Source organism: Ipomoea nil, unplaced genomic scaffold (assembly GCF_001879475.1).
Source record: "Ipomoea nil cultivar Tokyo-kokei standard unplaced genomic scaffold, Asagao_1.1 scaffold3030, whole genome shotgun sequence".
In the NCBI taxonomy this organism is placed as follows: Eukaryota; Viridiplantae; Streptophyta; class Magnoliopsida; order Solanales; family Convolvulaceae; genus Ipomoea; species Ipomoea nil.
Genome location: NW_017619458.1, coordinates 3480640 through 3497681, shown reverse-complemented (window position 1 = coordinate 3497681; position 17042 = coordinate 3480640). Strand labels below are relative to the sequence as shown.

At 38.4% G+C, this 17042-nt stretch overlaps 2 protein-coding genes across 2 annotated transcripts; both read left to right on the top strand.

Annotated features, from left to right (window-relative positions):
• Positions 1 to 333: 333 nt before the first annotated feature.
• LOC109163464 (tubulin gamma-1 chain) lies at positions 334 to 7745 on the top strand. Its single transcript, XM_019312210.1, has 11 exons — positions 334 to 640; positions 1541 to 1741; positions 2815 to 2926; positions 3111 to 3511; positions 5373 to 5426; positions 5500 to 5604; positions 6127 to 6201; positions 6298 to 6342; positions 6624 to 6752; positions 7274 to 7378; positions 7456 to 7745. The coding sequence occupies exons 1-11, from the start codon at positions 512 to 514 to the stop codon at positions 7522 to 7524; spliced, it is 1425 nt and encodes a 474-aa protein (XP_019167755.1). The 5' UTR covers positions 334 to 511; the 3' UTR covers positions 7525 to 7745.
• A 4435-nt stretch (positions 7746 to 12180) lies between these two features.
• Positions 12181 to 16334, top strand: LOC109163554 (uncharacterized mitochondrial protein AtMg00810-like). Its single transcript, XM_019312303.1, has 2 exons — positions 12181 to 12728; positions 16205 to 16334. The coding sequence occupies exons 1-2, from the start codon at positions 12181 to 12183 to the stop codon at positions 16332 to 16334; spliced, it is 678 nt and encodes a 225-aa protein (XP_019167848.1).
• Positions 16335 to 17042: the final 708 nt, after the last annotated feature.

Genomic DNA, 17042 nt, shown 5'->3' with positions numbered 1-17042 from the left:
CAAAAAAAAAAAAAATTAAAAGCACTAATCCAAACTTAAAAATCAAATTACAAATATAAGATAAAATGATACACCTTTTTAATTAAAGAATGAAATTTTTAATTGAATGAATAATCAAATTCATATGTGTATTTTAAAAAATTATCAACCAAACAATAACTATAATTTATATAGTCTATAAATCCATATTACGGAGTACGGAGTACGGAGTACGGAGTACGGAGTATTATTTACCATAACAGTAGACGTTTAACTGTTTGAGTAATTGTTTAAAAAAAAAAAAGTAATAAAATATTTATCTGATTATTTGAAATCTGAAATCTGAAATCTGAAATCTGAAATCTGAAATCTGAAGAGACATGGGTTTAAGGTTTAACAATTAACACTCGCAATTCCCTCCATCCTTTTTCCCCTCCCAAGTCCCAATAAAGATTACAGAGGATCCACAAGAAAAACCCTAGAAAACCTGTAGAGGTTTTGTCCGGGAAGACGAAGGAAGAGGACGACGAAAATGCCGAGGGAAATCATCACTCTGCAAGTGGGACAATGCGGGAATCAGATCGGAATGGAATTCTGGAAGCAGCTCTGCCTAGAGCACGGCATCAGTAAGGATGGCATTCTAGAAGACTTCGCCACTCAGGTTCACCATCTCACTTCCCTTTACCTGCATATCAGTATCTGTGTAATGTGTGTATTGGTCATTGTACTCAGTAGTCAGTACTGCACGTGGTACAAGTCGTTAGGTTCATCGTCTGGTCCAAAATTGAAACGGAATTGAGCTGCTGGTCTCGGATTATGCCGAATGTTTCTCCAGTTACTTTGTTGGCCTGACTTTACTTGGATTGTTCTTGTAATTTGATTGAGATCAGATGCTCTGTAGTAAAAAGAAATGGAATTCTTAATGTACTTGATGATTTTTGTGCATGCCGTACTTAACCTTATTTTCTGCTTATTTGTATTGTAGGTTTCTTGTGCAAAGCTAATTTCTATAACAGAATGCATAATGAACTTGTTCTGCAATGTTATATGGAGTATAATGATTTTCCTAGGATAGTAGAATTTGCTACTCATTGCTGGTTTATCCTATATTTGGAGTATCTACAAGAATAAAAGAAAAGATGTATTTATATTCTGCATAGCTGATTGTTTATCAGTAAAGGAAAAGCACGAGACTTGAAACTTTACATAATTACTCCCTTGAACTAGAAGTAATGGGAAAGTTTAACCTGATATTTCTAAAAGTTATTTGGATTAGGGAGTTTTGTTTGTAAAGTTATCTGGATCCTAGTGTTTATGTACCTAGACCACATATCCAAAATTTGGGGCTGACATTTACATGCCTCTGTATGTAACTATGTGTGCAGTGTAAACTGTTCATGTTTGCACACCATAGTTGAATATTTGCAAAGGGATGATTAGAAATATCTTTTTTTTCTTAACCATGAACAAAAAAAAATTTAACCGAAAAGAAAAAAAAAAAACATTTTTGTGCGAGAATGAAAGAATGTATGTTTAAAGTGCTGAGTACACCATGTTGCAGGGAGGTGATAGAAAAGATGTATTTTTCTATCAAGCTGATGATCAACACTATATTCCACGGGCTTTGCTGATGGATTTGGAGCCCAGGGTGATTAATGGTATACAAAATGGCGAATACAGGAACCTTTACAATCATGAGAATGTATTTATTGCTGATCATGGGGGAGGTGCTGGCAATAATTGGGCAAGTGGATATCATCAGGTTTGTCCTTTATCTCTTTTAGGTATCATTTTCTGGTGTTAAGGGAAAGAGTGCCAGTTGTATCACTTGTATGTGTGAAGTGATTGCATATTGCGTCATTCTCCAAAAACATGATTATGTGTTGGAACTGTAGCTATCAAATTGACAAAACCATCTGTTAATATATAGTTTTTATCATTTTAAAAAGGAATGCTACACAAAATCTGTCATACAGATTGTTTTATCAACAAAATTATCCATTTGGATATCCAAATTACATGGGGAGTTGGGTAGTAAATGGACAGCAAAAGTTGGCAGAAATCTTCTACCTTGACACTTGTGTTTTTGGTTAGGAAAAAATGCATGAAATTTAATGACCAATGCCTATCTACATATTTAGTGTGGTTGAAAGCATGGTTATCAAGGTGTAGAGAAGAGGGGTTTATCTTATTCATTATTTAGAATACTCCAGATTATACACCATATATATAGGCCTAAAGAACATTGGAAAGATGCACAATAAATACTAGACTTCTCACTACTCTAGAAAAACTATTACTCTCCTCAAGGCAACTTAGAGTAAATAGGGCTGCCCATGACAAGATATTTTTCAATATATACATATTAGACTTCTCACTACTCTAAGAAAAACTATTCATCTCCTCAAGGCAACTTAGAGTAAATTGGGTTGCAAAAAGGCTGCCCAAGACAAGATATTGTCAATGTATATATATATATATATATATATATATATATATATACTCATCGCCTAGGTGGTCGCCTAGTTGACTAGGCGGTCGGTGGCATCTCGCCTAGAAAGTCCGCCTTGATTACCATGGTTGAAAGTAGGCCCCTAGCTTCTCTTAGGTGTAAGAGTAGCTGAATGTTTTTTGATGTCAACAGATGTTTAAAGTATGGTAAACATTTTAGATGTGGGCTTTATGGTTTTAATTTTACTTTCTTCTACTTTATTAATTTTACTGTGACTTCTTGTCCTCTTCATTGTAATTTCTCTCCCTCTTTCAATATAATCTTATTTTCTGTCAGAAAAATGACATCTTGTATCCCTCTGACCGAATTCTGTGATTGATTAGGGAAAGCAATATGAGGAAGACTTAATGGACATGATTGATAGAGAGGCTGATGGAAGTGATAGTCTTGAGGGTTTTGTTCTCTGTCATTCAATTGCTGGTGGAACAGGCTCAGGTTTTTCTCTTTTGTCAACTTGGACCAGGATGTGATTCGTCTTTCTATTTTTAAAGTAACAAGCATGTTTTGAATTAGTTGGAAACCGATTTTGTCTTCTTGTGGTTGTCGAATCAAATGCTTTTGGCTTGGTCTGAATTTGTTTATTTAATTTTTGTGTCCATTAATCACTTGCTTTGTGTAGGTATGGGCTCATATTTGTTGGAGACTCTTAATGATCGCTATAGCAAAAAACTTGTTCAGACATACAGTGTGTTCCCAAACCAAAATGAGACAAGTGATGTGGTTGTTCAGCCATACAACTCCCTTCTCACACTCAAGAGACTGACACTAAATGCTGATTGTGTTGTTGTTCTTGATAATACTGCACTCAATAGAATAGCTGTGGAGCGCCTTCATATAACGACTCCTACTTTTGCTCAAACAAATTCTTTAGTTTCTACTGTGATGTCAGCAAGCACAACAACTCTGCGTTATCCAGGATATATGAATAATGATTTGGTTGGCCTTCTTGCTTCTCTAATACCAACACCAAGGTGCCACTTTCTGATGGCTGGATATACACCACTCACAGTGGAGCGTCAAGTAAGACCTCTATTCCCAGTCTTTCTATTTCCTGTTGCATGTTAGAATCAATAGACAGTACAGCTATGCAGTCAAGGCTGATTAATTAATCTAATTATATTATCACACATCATCTCCTTCAAAAGTTGTGCAATATGCTGGCAGTTTTTGGCCTGACATAATGGGACTCTGTTAGTTTTGGTTTTGTTCTTTTTTACTCTTTTATATTTATGTACCGACCTGCCTTTTTAAAAATGGTTGTTGGCACTAAGAGAGATATAGCTATATATAAACAATGAAAGATAAATTTTCTCTTTTGACTAAATAGAGTTTGTTTGAACTTTTAGTGAGTGCAATAGTAGCAAATTCTTAAGCATTTAAATTTATGAAATGATGGCAATTTCCTTCCAAGGATTGATGCCAAAGTTAAGTTTGCTGATCTAAATTAGTGGCACTAATTGGGTTAAGTAGTCTCCTGATTCTTCATCTCTGATCTAAATTAGTGGCACTAATTGAGTGCAATAGTAGCAAATTCTTAAGCATCTCTGGATGATTGTCTTGTCTTTAAGCTGAATGTTTAACCCTAATTGAGAAACCTGGAGGAAGTAATTATCGATTTCTAACAGGGAAAGGCTGATTTTAGATTAATCAAGTCAATAGTATTGAAAGATATGGAATTTTACTAAGTAGATCAAATTTTAATTGAGACATCTATTATGTTGTGAAATTAGCTTAGAGTTCTATGTGAAACATGTACTATGCTCACTTCACAAAGCCATAAGTTATGGGTGTTAAGGTTTCTAATAAAAAAGTGAAAAAGTTAAAAAGAGAAGACTACTATCCATCATGATTCTTAGTGCATATATCTGGGAAGGGTATGAAAAAGTATAATTGAGCTATTTAGTTTTATTATGGAATATATAAGTAATATCGAATCTATATATATTAGACAACTTGGAATTTTAGGGTTTTGAGTAAGTAGTCATAAGGAAACTTATTTCCTTATTAGAAATCTTCTAGCATGTATTTATATTTTATAGGGCTGTGTATTCCCCTTTCTAACACAGATTTATAAACCTTCTATTCACTTTCATACAATATATATTTTCTCATTCCTTGATTCTTCATCTCTGCTTCCGCCTAACTAGCGGGTGGTTGTTATTCTCCACCCGCCAGGCATTTGGATCTTTCAAATTCAACAAGTTTAATCTTTATTATGAAAAGTGCAAGTGTTTGAAAAATCCTTGAATTTTCATTTTATTTGTGTTTGGTAGCAAATCTACATGTTCAGGTGCTTTAGAAATGATACAAGATATCAAAGTTTTATGGGAAGTGTTCGGAACATTTTTACTAGATGAGTTCGTATGAACTGAGGGAGGAATGTTTTAAGTTCATATGAACAGAGAGAGGAATTCATTAACTTTTTGCTTCTCCATTTTCAATTGCACATGATGAGTTGGGCTTAGCTGATTTTTTGGGAAAGCAACTGTTGACTAAATCTATGAATGCACTTTTTTTTCCCCATTTTGCCACTAAAGGTTCTGATGTTATTCTAGTGTATGGTTGTCCAATAAATCTGTTTCTTCAAAGCCAAGTGCTAAAATAATTGTTAACTCCATGTTTGAGCAGCCAATTGACTGCATGCACTTTTACTTTATGGATTCTAATTCACATTTATCAATTTATGAATATTTCCGTCCTAGTATCTTCTAAATATGAAATGCACATATCTGTATCTATGTCTGAATATTTAAACTTTAGACAACAACTGGACAGAAAGTAAATAAAATGTAATGAAAAGAACTAATATCAGTGATGCATTTTGTTCAAGAAGAAAGTCAAAAGAAAACCCTGTATTCTAATGCAGATAATCTTTTTACAGGCTAATGTAATACGCAAGACAACTGTTCTTGATGTGATGAGAAGACTTCTTCAGGTGAGACGGAATCTTCATCTATTGTTTTGCAGATAACAAACTGCAAATATACTTAAAGCTTTTTGCTTTGCAGACTAAGAATATCATGGTTTCCTCTCATGCTCGAACAAAGGAAGCTAGTCAGGCAAAGTATATATCAATATTAAACATTATTCAAGGTGAAGTAGATCCAACACAGGTATTTTTTATGCTATGCTTCTGAAGAAATTGACTTTTGTGCTACAGTTCAAGTGTACTTCAGTAATGTTCTTACTTTAGGTTCTTTGAATTATAGATCATCTTATCTATAGTGGTAAACTGTACTTATTAAAGGCTTTTTGGAATTTTATTGGTTAAGAAATTAATCTGTAGAACGTTAGATTTGGTTAGAACCAAATGTTTGCCCATAGACCATTAGATTATAGCCTTATAGGTTTGGGCCCTGGAAACAACCTCATTTAGAACAAATTTAGGCACATCTCCCTTTCCAAACCTTGTATGGTGTAGACACATCTCATGGTGGCTATGGCCTTTTAAGAAATGAATTCTATAGCACTGGCAGCATCTTTTCTTATCTTAATTGTTAGTACCACTTTGAGCATCTCTTGTGCATATTATGGCACAAGATATTTATTGAGGTTGTGGTTCTGGGCAGCATACAAAATTTCATCAAAGATTCAATTGAGATGCATTGAAACATATTTTCACTGTCCAAAATCAGGTCCATGAAAGCCTGCAGAGAATTCGTGAAAGGAAGCTTGTCAACTTTATTGAGTGGGGCCCTGCTAGCATCCAGGTAAAGCCTTTTGGCTATATATTGATATTTAAGATTCAATTGTTTGTTTTATTCACATTAAACTGCAACTTAACAAAAACTTATCTTTCTTGGTAGGTTGCTTTATCTAGAAAGTCACCCTATGTCCAAACTGCTCACAGGGTAAGATTTCCTTGTTCAAATGTTCAATCCTTACTTAGTTAGGGATTGATTGCATTGTTTATCAGAATTATTATGGTTCATATTATTGAAAAAAAAAAAAAAAAAACAATAAGCTGAGCTTGCCCATTAACTATCAGAGCACAGATTTGCCATATTTTTATGTCTTCCATGTTTGCTTCTCTGACCCTTAGTGGTATATTTATTTGCAAGCACAAAGATTGGTAAGAGCGTTCATCTTAAGCTGAAGTTTGATAATTGTATATTCTTCTTAATTATGTTAGGTTAGCGGTCTTATGCTTGCAAGCCATACAGGCATCCGCCACTTATTTACCAAGTGCTTGAGCCAATATGAGAAATTGAGAAAGAGACAGGCATTTCTTGACAACTACAGAAATCATCCCATGTTTGCTGTAAGTTGCTTGCCAACTTTTTTTCCTTGATATAAAATTTATGTGCCTTTATTTGCACTAGTCTTCTGTATGCTTAGTTGATTATTGAGTGCAAAAAAAGATGCACAAGTATCATCTTCTACTAGTGATCAAGAAAAAAGTACAAGGCCCACATAGAAGGTAAATACCTCAAAGTTGTAAATTTATCTGCTTATATAAATATAATATCATGGATTATGATGTCCTTTTATCACTTATGATGACTATTCAGACATGGTTTGTCTCTCTACAGCTCAAATTTTCATCTAAGCCCACAAACCATGCCTTCCCCCCAACCCAATAAGTTTTTTCCCTAGAATTTTTATCTTTTTTTTCTGTATGTGATTGCTTCATGGACATGCATTCAGTGTCCTTGGATGACTATGCTAAATGGTTCCATACCTACTAAAATCATTGCTCTGTTGTCTACAAAGTGTCTATAATGCTTGATTGGAATTTCAATGCACATCACACAACTTAGATTGATGAGGCAAGCTTTGCAGGACAATGATCTGTCAGAATTTGATGAATCTAGAGATGTGATTGAGAGTCTTGTTGACGAGTACAAGGCTTGTGAATCCCCTGATTACATCAAATGGGGAATCGAGGTATGCACACAGCATGTCTCATGTTTTTCCGCAACTTATAATTCGATGCTAGAAATGACCTTAGTACATTTCTCCAGGATCCGGATCATATTCTGACTGGTGAAGGGAATGCCAGTGGAGCAGTTGATCCAAGGTTAGCTGTGTGAACAGGATGACCTTCGAGTTGACAAAGAACACAGTTAATCGTGTGTCATGTAATTATCCCCTGTTTGGTTTGCAGTTCTGTACCTGTCTGTTCTTTCCTTGGGATATTACCTTCATATTGTAACCTTACAGCTTTGTATGAAGAATCCCTTGAAGTTTTAGGCTTGTAAAAATTGTGTTGATGGTATTCTAATGGGTGATTTGATTATTAGTTCTTACCAAAGCAGGCTAAATTAGCTGACAATGATTTTATTCTTAGCTTTATTTTTTATTTATTTATTTATTTATTTATTTATTATTTTGAAAGCAAACGTCGAAATATATTAATTAGCATCAAGTCCAAAGCAGGAATAACAAAAACAAACGGGACTCCAAAACAGTCCACACAGTCAGACTTGGACAAGGCTTTTCGAGCTAACAGATGGGTAACCTTGTTCGCAGACCGTTTAGCAAATAAAAAGCATAAGTCGGTAAAAGCTTTAGTTAATTCTCTAACATCATTTAAAATAGGATCAAACGAAGTTTGCAGCTTCTGAGTATGAATCGATGAGATAATCTTGCTGCAGTCTGTCTCAATTTGCACAGAATCCATGTTGATCTCCTTGAGCCATTTAAGAGCTTCCCTCACCCTTGTTGCTTCAGCCCCATCTGGTTTATGCACACCATCCCAAGGAATTTGTCTAGCGACTAGGAATTGGCCTTCATCATTTCGCAACACAAAGCCGAACCCCATCTTTTTGCTGTTGACATCTAGAGTTGTGTCAACATTGAGCTTTTTCCAACCATCTGGTGGCTTCATCCATATTTCCTCCCTTCCTGGACTACCGTTTTGTTGCAAAATCCCAGCATTGATGGCTTGCCAATTATGGAGGTAAACAGTATTAGGACTATATTATTCATATTAGACTAGGATTATATTATTCGTGTTAGACTAGAATTCTATCTAGCATCTCTATATATTCGCTCCCTGTACTCTCAGACATTATTATTAAATACAACACAATTATATTCTCATCTGGTATCAGTTAATCAGGGTTCGCGATAATTATTATTGCTATGAATGTTGTATCTCTATCGGCTGTATTCATAGCGATAATTCCCCACGGATTTTGATTTGTAATGGAAGAGAATGTTCCTCCAACTGTATTGTCGCCGTAGGGAATTTTGGAACTCTTCCCTCAATTGTGTACGTGGCAGGAGCTTCACTAATAGAGTTCCCTTTTCAATCTTTCTTGATTTTGGTTTCATCCCAAGCGTCACCCACCTGATCCAAAATTGTTAGCATCGTGATCATCAAGTGGCGAACGAGATGGTTCGTGGAAGTCAGCAACGTGGTAGTTGTGGCTTTAATGTTCAATGTCAAATTTGTAAAAGTTTCGGTCATATGGGAGACAATTGTTTTTGGCGTTATGATGATCCGTATCAAATTTATAAACATTTTGATCACACAAGAGCTAATTGTTTTTGGCGCTATGATGATTCTTGTCAAATTTGTAAATGTTTTGGTCACACGGGAGCCAACTGTTTTTGGCGTTATTCAGGGGCTCCGGGTTTTCAGGCTAATGTGGCCATCTCTAGTGATAATGGTGATTCCAACGGTCCTCATAAGTGGTTCCCTAACACTGGTGCTACAAATCATGCTACACCTGATTCTTCTTTGATGACTTCTGCGACAAGTTATGATGGTCCGGAGACTCTGCGAGTCGGCAGTGGTACATGTTTGGTTATTGTTAAATGTTGTTTCCGCTTCGTTAGCAACTGATTCTAGGTCTTTTAAGTTACATGATGTTTTACATGTCCCTGGTCTCTCTTCTTCTCTATTATCTGTCCGACGTTTTGCAAAGGACAATAATGTTTTCTTTGAGTTTCACCCCCTTTGTTTCTATGTGAAGGACAGTTTGACCAGGAAGGTTCTTTTTAAGGGACATGCGTCTGGGGGTCTCTACACATGGCCTGCGTCCTCCTCAGCTCCTGCTGCGTTTGTTGCTGCGCGATCCTCTTACGTTTGACACATGCGGTTGGGCATCCTCATTCTCGAGTCTTACGTAAAATTTTAGCGTCTTCGTCTATTGGTACATTTAATTCAAGTGATCTTCCCAATGTCTGTTCCTCTTGTCAATTGGGAAAATCCTCTCATTTTCCTTTGACTCGTGTCGAAACTACTAGTATGCATCTTTTGGAATTAATTTGTTCAGATATTTGGGGCTCGGCGCCATTACTTTCTGCGTCTGGCTATAAATATTTTGTGTTGTTTGTGGATGATTACACTCGTTATATATGGTATTATCCCATGCGTGCTAAATCTGATTTGTATGCTATATTTGATAAGTTTAGGTCACTAGTTGAGCGTTCTTTTTCTTGCAAGATTATTTCCTTTCAATCTGATTTAGGGGGAGAATATAAAAAAGAGTAAATACTCAAAATGGTCCCTCGACTATAGCTAAATTCACAAATTGGTCCTCGACTTTTAATTTCAACCAATTAAGTCCTTAACTTTGCAATTTTAACACAACTTGGTCCTTTGTCTATTTGACCGTTTGTTGACTGCGCTTTTTTAGGATATATATGTAATTTCATGGTCCATCGTCGGTTTTTTAAGGTTCCGGTTGTATTTCTAGACCGCAATGTTACATTTGAATCCACTGCCGGCGTTGCACCCCATGCCGGAGAAATTATACCTTTTGATAAATAGATCGCCGAAGTCCCTGGAGTGGCTCTTCGAGAAAGCCATGACTCCAAGCGATGTAGGCAAGCTGAACCGGCTCGGGATCCCCGAGCAGCAAGCGGAGAAGCACTTCCCGCCTCCGAAACGGCAATGTCATCTCCAAGAGCGTTCTCTAAGCTGAACCGGCTCGTGATCCCCAAGCAGAAAGCGGAGAAGCACTTCCCCCCTCCGAAACAACGATGTCACCTCCAAGAGCGTTCTCTTGAGCTTTGCACGTGAAACTACATATATATCCTCAAAGATCGTGGTCAACAAACGGTCAAATAGATGGAGGACCAAATCGTGTCAAAATTGCAAAGTTAAGGACTTAATTGGTTGAAATTGAAAGTTGAGGACCAATTTGTGAATTTAGCTATAGTCGAGGGACCATTTTGGGTATTTACTCTATAAAAAACTTGGTTCCACTCTTGCTTCGCTGGGTATTTGCCACAGGCAATCCTGTGCGTATACTCACGAGCAAAATGGTCGAGTGGAACGCAGACATTGTCATGTTGTTGAGACAGAGCTGTCTATAATGGCTCAAGCATCTGTCCCGTCTCGTTTTTGGGACTATGCTTTTGAAACTGCAGTGTATCTAATCAATAAAATGTCTACTCGTGTTCTGTCTGATGAGTCCCTTCACTTCCGTTTACATCGATCTCCCCCGTCCTACTCGCGAGTGTTTGGCTGTTTGTGTTTTCCTGTCCTACGTCCTTATAATCGCAATAAACTCCAGTTTCGTTCATCTCCCTGTGCCTTTCTAGGCTATCCTCCGTCTTATCGTGGCTATCGTTGTTTGGACACTAACAAGGCTTTTATCTATCGCCACGTGCGATTCGATGAGACTGTGTTTCCCTTTGTTTCTCCTATTGCCTCGCAGGTTGCTGTACTGCGTTCCGAACCGTGGGCAACTGCACCAATTGTGACGGGCCAAGGAAGTAATGTCTCGGCCACGGTTACTGATGGCGCTCGGCAGATTCACGAGCCCGTGGCTGCTTCTGCCAGTGATGCCGGTCACGGTCACGAGCAGTCCGCATCGAGTGAGCGGACTGTCTCGGACTAGCAGGTTGAGCAGCGCGGCAAGCCGCGCGGACGTCCTCGACGTGCTACTCCGCCTCCTCGGTGGCTCGGTCGCATAGCATGAACACTCGCAGCTCCGGCCCGCATCAACATGTTGCCTTAACCACTATTTCCACTATATTGCCTGAGCCTACCTGTTAATCTCAGGCGGTCAAGTTTCCTGAGTGGCGTGATGCAATGGACGCGGAGTTCAATGCCTTGGTCCATAATCATACATGGCGTCTCGTTCCATCTCAACCATGTATGAATGTTGTTGGTTGCAAGTGGGTTTTCAGAACCAAACGGAAGGTCGATGGTTCAATAGAACGTCATAGAGCAAGGTTAGTAGCCAAGGGTTTTAATCAGGTTGCTGGAGATGACTCTTTTGAGACCTTTAGTCCTGTGGTTAAGCCCACTACGGTTCGTCTTCTCTTATCTTTAGCCGTATCTCGTGGGTGGTCTATTCGCCAGTTGGATATTCACAACGCCTTTTTAAATGGCGAGCTAGCTGAAACTGTTTACATGCGACATCCACCTGGTTATGAGGATAAGTTGTTACCGAATCATGTATCTTTGCTTAAAAATCTCTATACGGTCTCAAACAGGCTCCACGTTCATGGTTCACAAGGCTACATGATTTTCTTGTCTCTGTGGGCTTCTCGCCTTCTAAGACGGATGTGTCTCTTTTTATCTATTCTCGCTACAGTATTCGTCTTTATCTCTTGGTGTATGTTGATGACATTTTAATTATGGGTTCTGACTCAGATCGTGTTACTGCTCTTATTGATAAATTAGCACTTGAATTTAAGGTTCGTGATATGGGTGTGCCTTCTTTCTTCTTGGGAATAAAACTGTCCCGTTATCTGGCGGTATGCTTTTATCCCAACAACGGTACATGAAGGATATTCTCAAACGTGCTGGCATGGTGGACTGCAAGCCAGTAATCACGCATGTCTCTTCTGCGAAAATCACAGACGAAGTGGTCGTCCCCTATGCCAATCCAACACAATACAGGAGTCTTACTGGTGCTCTCCAGTATCTTACGGTAACTCGTCCGGATCTATCTTATGCTGTTAATCTCTTGTGTCAACATATGCATGCTCCCACTACTATAGATTGGGCCTCTCTAAAGAGAGTCCTGCGGTATGTCAGAGGCACCCTGAATCTTGGCCTGCATATTTCTCGATCTACATCTATGGATATTCACTCCCATTCTGAATCAGATTGGGCTGGCGATCCGAATGATCGCAAATATACTAATGGCTTTGCTGTGTTCTTGGGCAGTAATCTTATATCTTGGGTTTGTCGGAAGCAATGGACTGTGGCACATTCTTCGACTGAAGCAGAATACAAGGGACTCGCTGATGTATCTATAGAAGTTACATGGCTCGTTTCTCTGTTACACGAAATCGGCATCCCTCCTGCGTCTCCTCCTCGACTATGGTGTCATAATTTGGGAGCTACTTATTTATGTGCCAATCCAGTGTTTCATGCCCGCACGAAACACATTGAGATTGACTATCATTTTGTTCGCGATAAAGTAGCCAAAAAGGAGTTAGAAGTGCACTTTATTTCAACCAAGGATCAACTAGCGGATATTTTCACAAAGTGTAACACCCCCGAATTTTACCAACATTTTAAAGCTTAATATAAAGGAAACAGTCTAACATTAGTCATTAAACAAAGCGGAAGCAACATAATTCGGGTAGTGTTATGCCACACCTATACCAAAAGATAGGTGCACAGGCTACAACTAAAACCATTGTCAAAGTTCTACGGCTCATAGGCCAACAACAAACTAAGGCAAAACGAGAGCTACACTAGCTACGGTCCACATTTAGCGCGCTCTTCGATCTAATCAAAACAGGTAAAGACATAACACCCGGTCAGCGAATAATGCTGGTAACCCACCAATACGCGTTAAGTATCAATATATATACATAGATATAATCAAAACCGTTTGAAACTGAGGAGTATAGTATATAGCATTTGAAAACCAAGAGATGAGACAACAATAGACATATCACGCTCTCAATAAAGATCAAGACCAAAAACTTCAACAAAGCAATAGAGACCACAATCAACAAGTAACAACGTACCACAACTCTAGATGCAACCTATCATTCACAAGGTAGAGTTCATCATAGACATGCTCATAAGCAGGAAATACAACAATCATATCATGACAAGTTCACATTCAAGTTTCACGTTTCGAGTCCAACCTTATACCTTAGTACCTCCCTTATGGCTACCCTCGACCTTATCACAGTTCCAACCTGTACCTCCGAGTGCCACCCTGTACACCGAGTCCAACCTTCTCCCTCCTGGGACCGTCGTCCCCCACCAATCGCACCACCAATCATTATACCACCGATCTCTCAGTACACGGGGATACCATTAAATTCATATTAACATACCACCGATCTCGTGAGCAAAGCTCAAATAACAACACCACCAATCTCATTCATATTCACACATAGTCATCATTAAGAAGATTAAGGCTCATCAATAGCCCAATCAAGTATCAACAAAGGGTACAACGATTTGTACAAGATCACAACATAAGAATCAACCAAGAGATTTCAATAAAGACATGAAGCAATACCCAACAACAATGAGCTACAATCCAATACCAATATGATTGGCAATACGAGTTGCCAATCCTCAACAAGAAGGAACAAACCATACATACTAGCATAACGACATCAAAACTAGAATGCACATCAAACGGGTAAACCAAAATGGTTCCAATGAACCTTCAAGACTCATATTAGCCCAACGAATCACAAGATTGGACCATTAGCACGATTCAAGACACCAAATCCTAACATGGAATCCTAAAACATCGTTCTAGACATACGAAACATCAAGAAGACTCACAAAAGCTCAATAATCCAACAACGGGAGGTCAAAACATCAAATACCAAAAAGAAAGAACCACGGGGAAACAACCCCCAGCATCATCACACACGTTCCCCGCGGGTGGGGCCACGGGTAGACCACCACCCATGGTCTTGCCCGTGGGGTACCATCCCACGAGGCTGCGTTCCCCGCGGGTGGGGCGGCGGGTAGGCCACTGCCCGCCGTTCCGCCCGCGGGGTACATCCCTGTACAACATTTTCCCTTCGGGGAAATTCAACTTCAAGGTCAAGTTCAAGTCCAAAACACCCAAAACCTCACACACAACAAAGATATGACTTGAACCCAAGAATAGCTCAAAGAATAGCATTCAAGAACCCTAAATACAATCTCTAAACATGCATTATCACAAGATCATGCATCCAATCTCACAAATATACCAAGAATCATCAAGTAGAAGTCAATAATCATTCATAGCAATAGAAAATAGGTTTTGTATAGGATGAGTTACCTTTGAAGACCAAAACCTCTTACTTCTTACACTCCTAGGCCTCTCCTTGAAGCTCTTTCTCACTAAAGACTTCTTACACAACCAAACTACAAAGAAAACACCAAAATAAGATAAAGATACCTTAAAGCTAACTAAAAACACTAAACAACTTTAGATCTTACCCTTTCCTATACTAGGGAGGTAGAAAGGTGGACTCTTTGGATGAAACTTTGCAAGGATAGATGGTTCTTCTTTTAGCTTGAAGAGCAAGCCTAGATTTCTTTAGAGAGAAGGTGGAGTGTTTATGATTTGGCTAGTAAGGGAAATGAGTGAAGTGTCTTACTAGGGAAAACTTGAGCATCAAAACATGTGTGAAAGGTAATCTTTACCCTTACTAAAGCTAGGAAGACAAAAGGTTGAGGTACAAAGCATAAGGCAAAAGGTACACATGGTTGACTAAGGAAACTAGTCAAATTCTAGCCCCTCGACTATTAAATTTCAGGATTTTAGAATGAAATTATCAAAGGAAAATTAGGATTAATTTCTCAATTAATCTTAATTAAGGGTTAGATTTACGGGGTTTCACATCATCTCCCATGATCTGTTTACCTTAGGTACAGTGAGGTACCCTTTTTTGAGCTGTGTAGACTTAGTGCTGATGTGACACCCCGTGAATCTAATCCTTAATTGAACAACACATTCTTTTCCAGGAAAAAGTATGCATTTTCATCAAAAGTGATATCTCGACTCAAAATGATTTTCTGAAAATCAGGAGACCATAGATGATACCCTTTTGAATCAGAAGCATAACCAAGGAAAATGCATTTGACAGCTCTAGGGTTTATTTACCTGTACTGGAATAAGAATATGCACGACATCCAAAAACTCTTAAGATAGAGTAGTTAATAGGATTAGCTGACCAAATCTCCTCTGGAATTTTGAAATCAAGGGAGGAATGTGGATATCTATTCACCAAATAGCATGCAGTAGAAACGGCCTCGACCCAAAAATCACGTCGTTTCCATAACCCAGCATTAGAGATCATACAACGAGCTCTCTCCAACAGAGTCCTGTTTATACGTTCGGCAACACCATTCTGCTTGGGTTTACCAGGCAAGGTCTTGTGCCTGGCAATTCCATTTGCTGCACAGAACTCATTGAAATCTAACTCACAGAACTCCAAGCCATTGTTTGTCCTAAGCTTCTTGGCCTTTTTCCCTGTCTGAGTCTCAACAAGTATTTTCCACTTTTTGAAAATAGAAAATGCTTGATTTTTGTGTTTCAAGAAATAGACCCAGACTTTACGAGAAAAGTCATCAATAATAGACATAAAATATCTACAACCTCCCATAGATTGGACTTTAGTCAGTCCCCATAAATCAAAATGTATATATTCCAAAACATCTTTGGTACGGTGTGTAGCAGTAGAGAAACTAACCCTCTTTTGTTTTCCAAAAACACAATGCTCACAAAGCTGTAATTTACCCGTACCTGAATCACCCAGGAGGCCTTTCTTGCTCATGATATGCATGTCTTTCTCACTCATATGCCCTAGACGCATATGTCATAGTTGGGTGAGATCAACATCAGACATCGATGAGGATACTGCTACTGACCCTGTCACTGTACTGCCATGCAACACGTACAAGCTTCTAGAACGAGAAGCTTTCATGAAAACAAGAGAACCTTTTATGACCTAAAGAACTCCACCTTCAGCTATGTACTTGCACCCCAGAGATGGTGCCCAAGGATATCAGGTTTCGTTCAAATCAGGAAAGTACTGAACATTGGTAAGAGTCATGAAAACGTTATCATGAGTTTTAATTTGCACACTTCCATTTCCACTAACCTTGCATTGGGTATCATTACCGATCAAAACAACTCCATCACTAACCGGTTCGATATAGATGAACTAGTCTTTGTGAGGACACATGTGAAATGTACAACCAGAGTCCAGAATCCACTTAGTTTCGCTCCATTTGTCACCGGAGCTAACAGATAACAAAACATCACCATCTGACTCGCTTTGAACAACACTAGCTTCAACTGACTTCTTTTTTCTCTCTTCCTTATTCTTCAGTTTGAAGCATTCAGTCACATCGTGACCATGCTTCTTGTAGTACTTACAGGATTTGTTAGACTTACGTCATCTGCACTTGGATCTAGCTTTTTTACTACTACTCTCTGTTTCAGGTGAACGACCCCTAACAGTCAAACCTTCACCTTTGTCCTCAGCGGATTCTTGTTCAAATATTTACAATTTTACCACCGTATTTTTTTTTTTTTTGGTAACAATCCCCTACCCTTCTTTTAAAAACAATAGCAAAAATTAAAGTAAGTATTCTATGTTCTCTTTTGTACTAGTGTTAACATGCCTTTATCAACTATTAACGAAATTAAAAATGTCA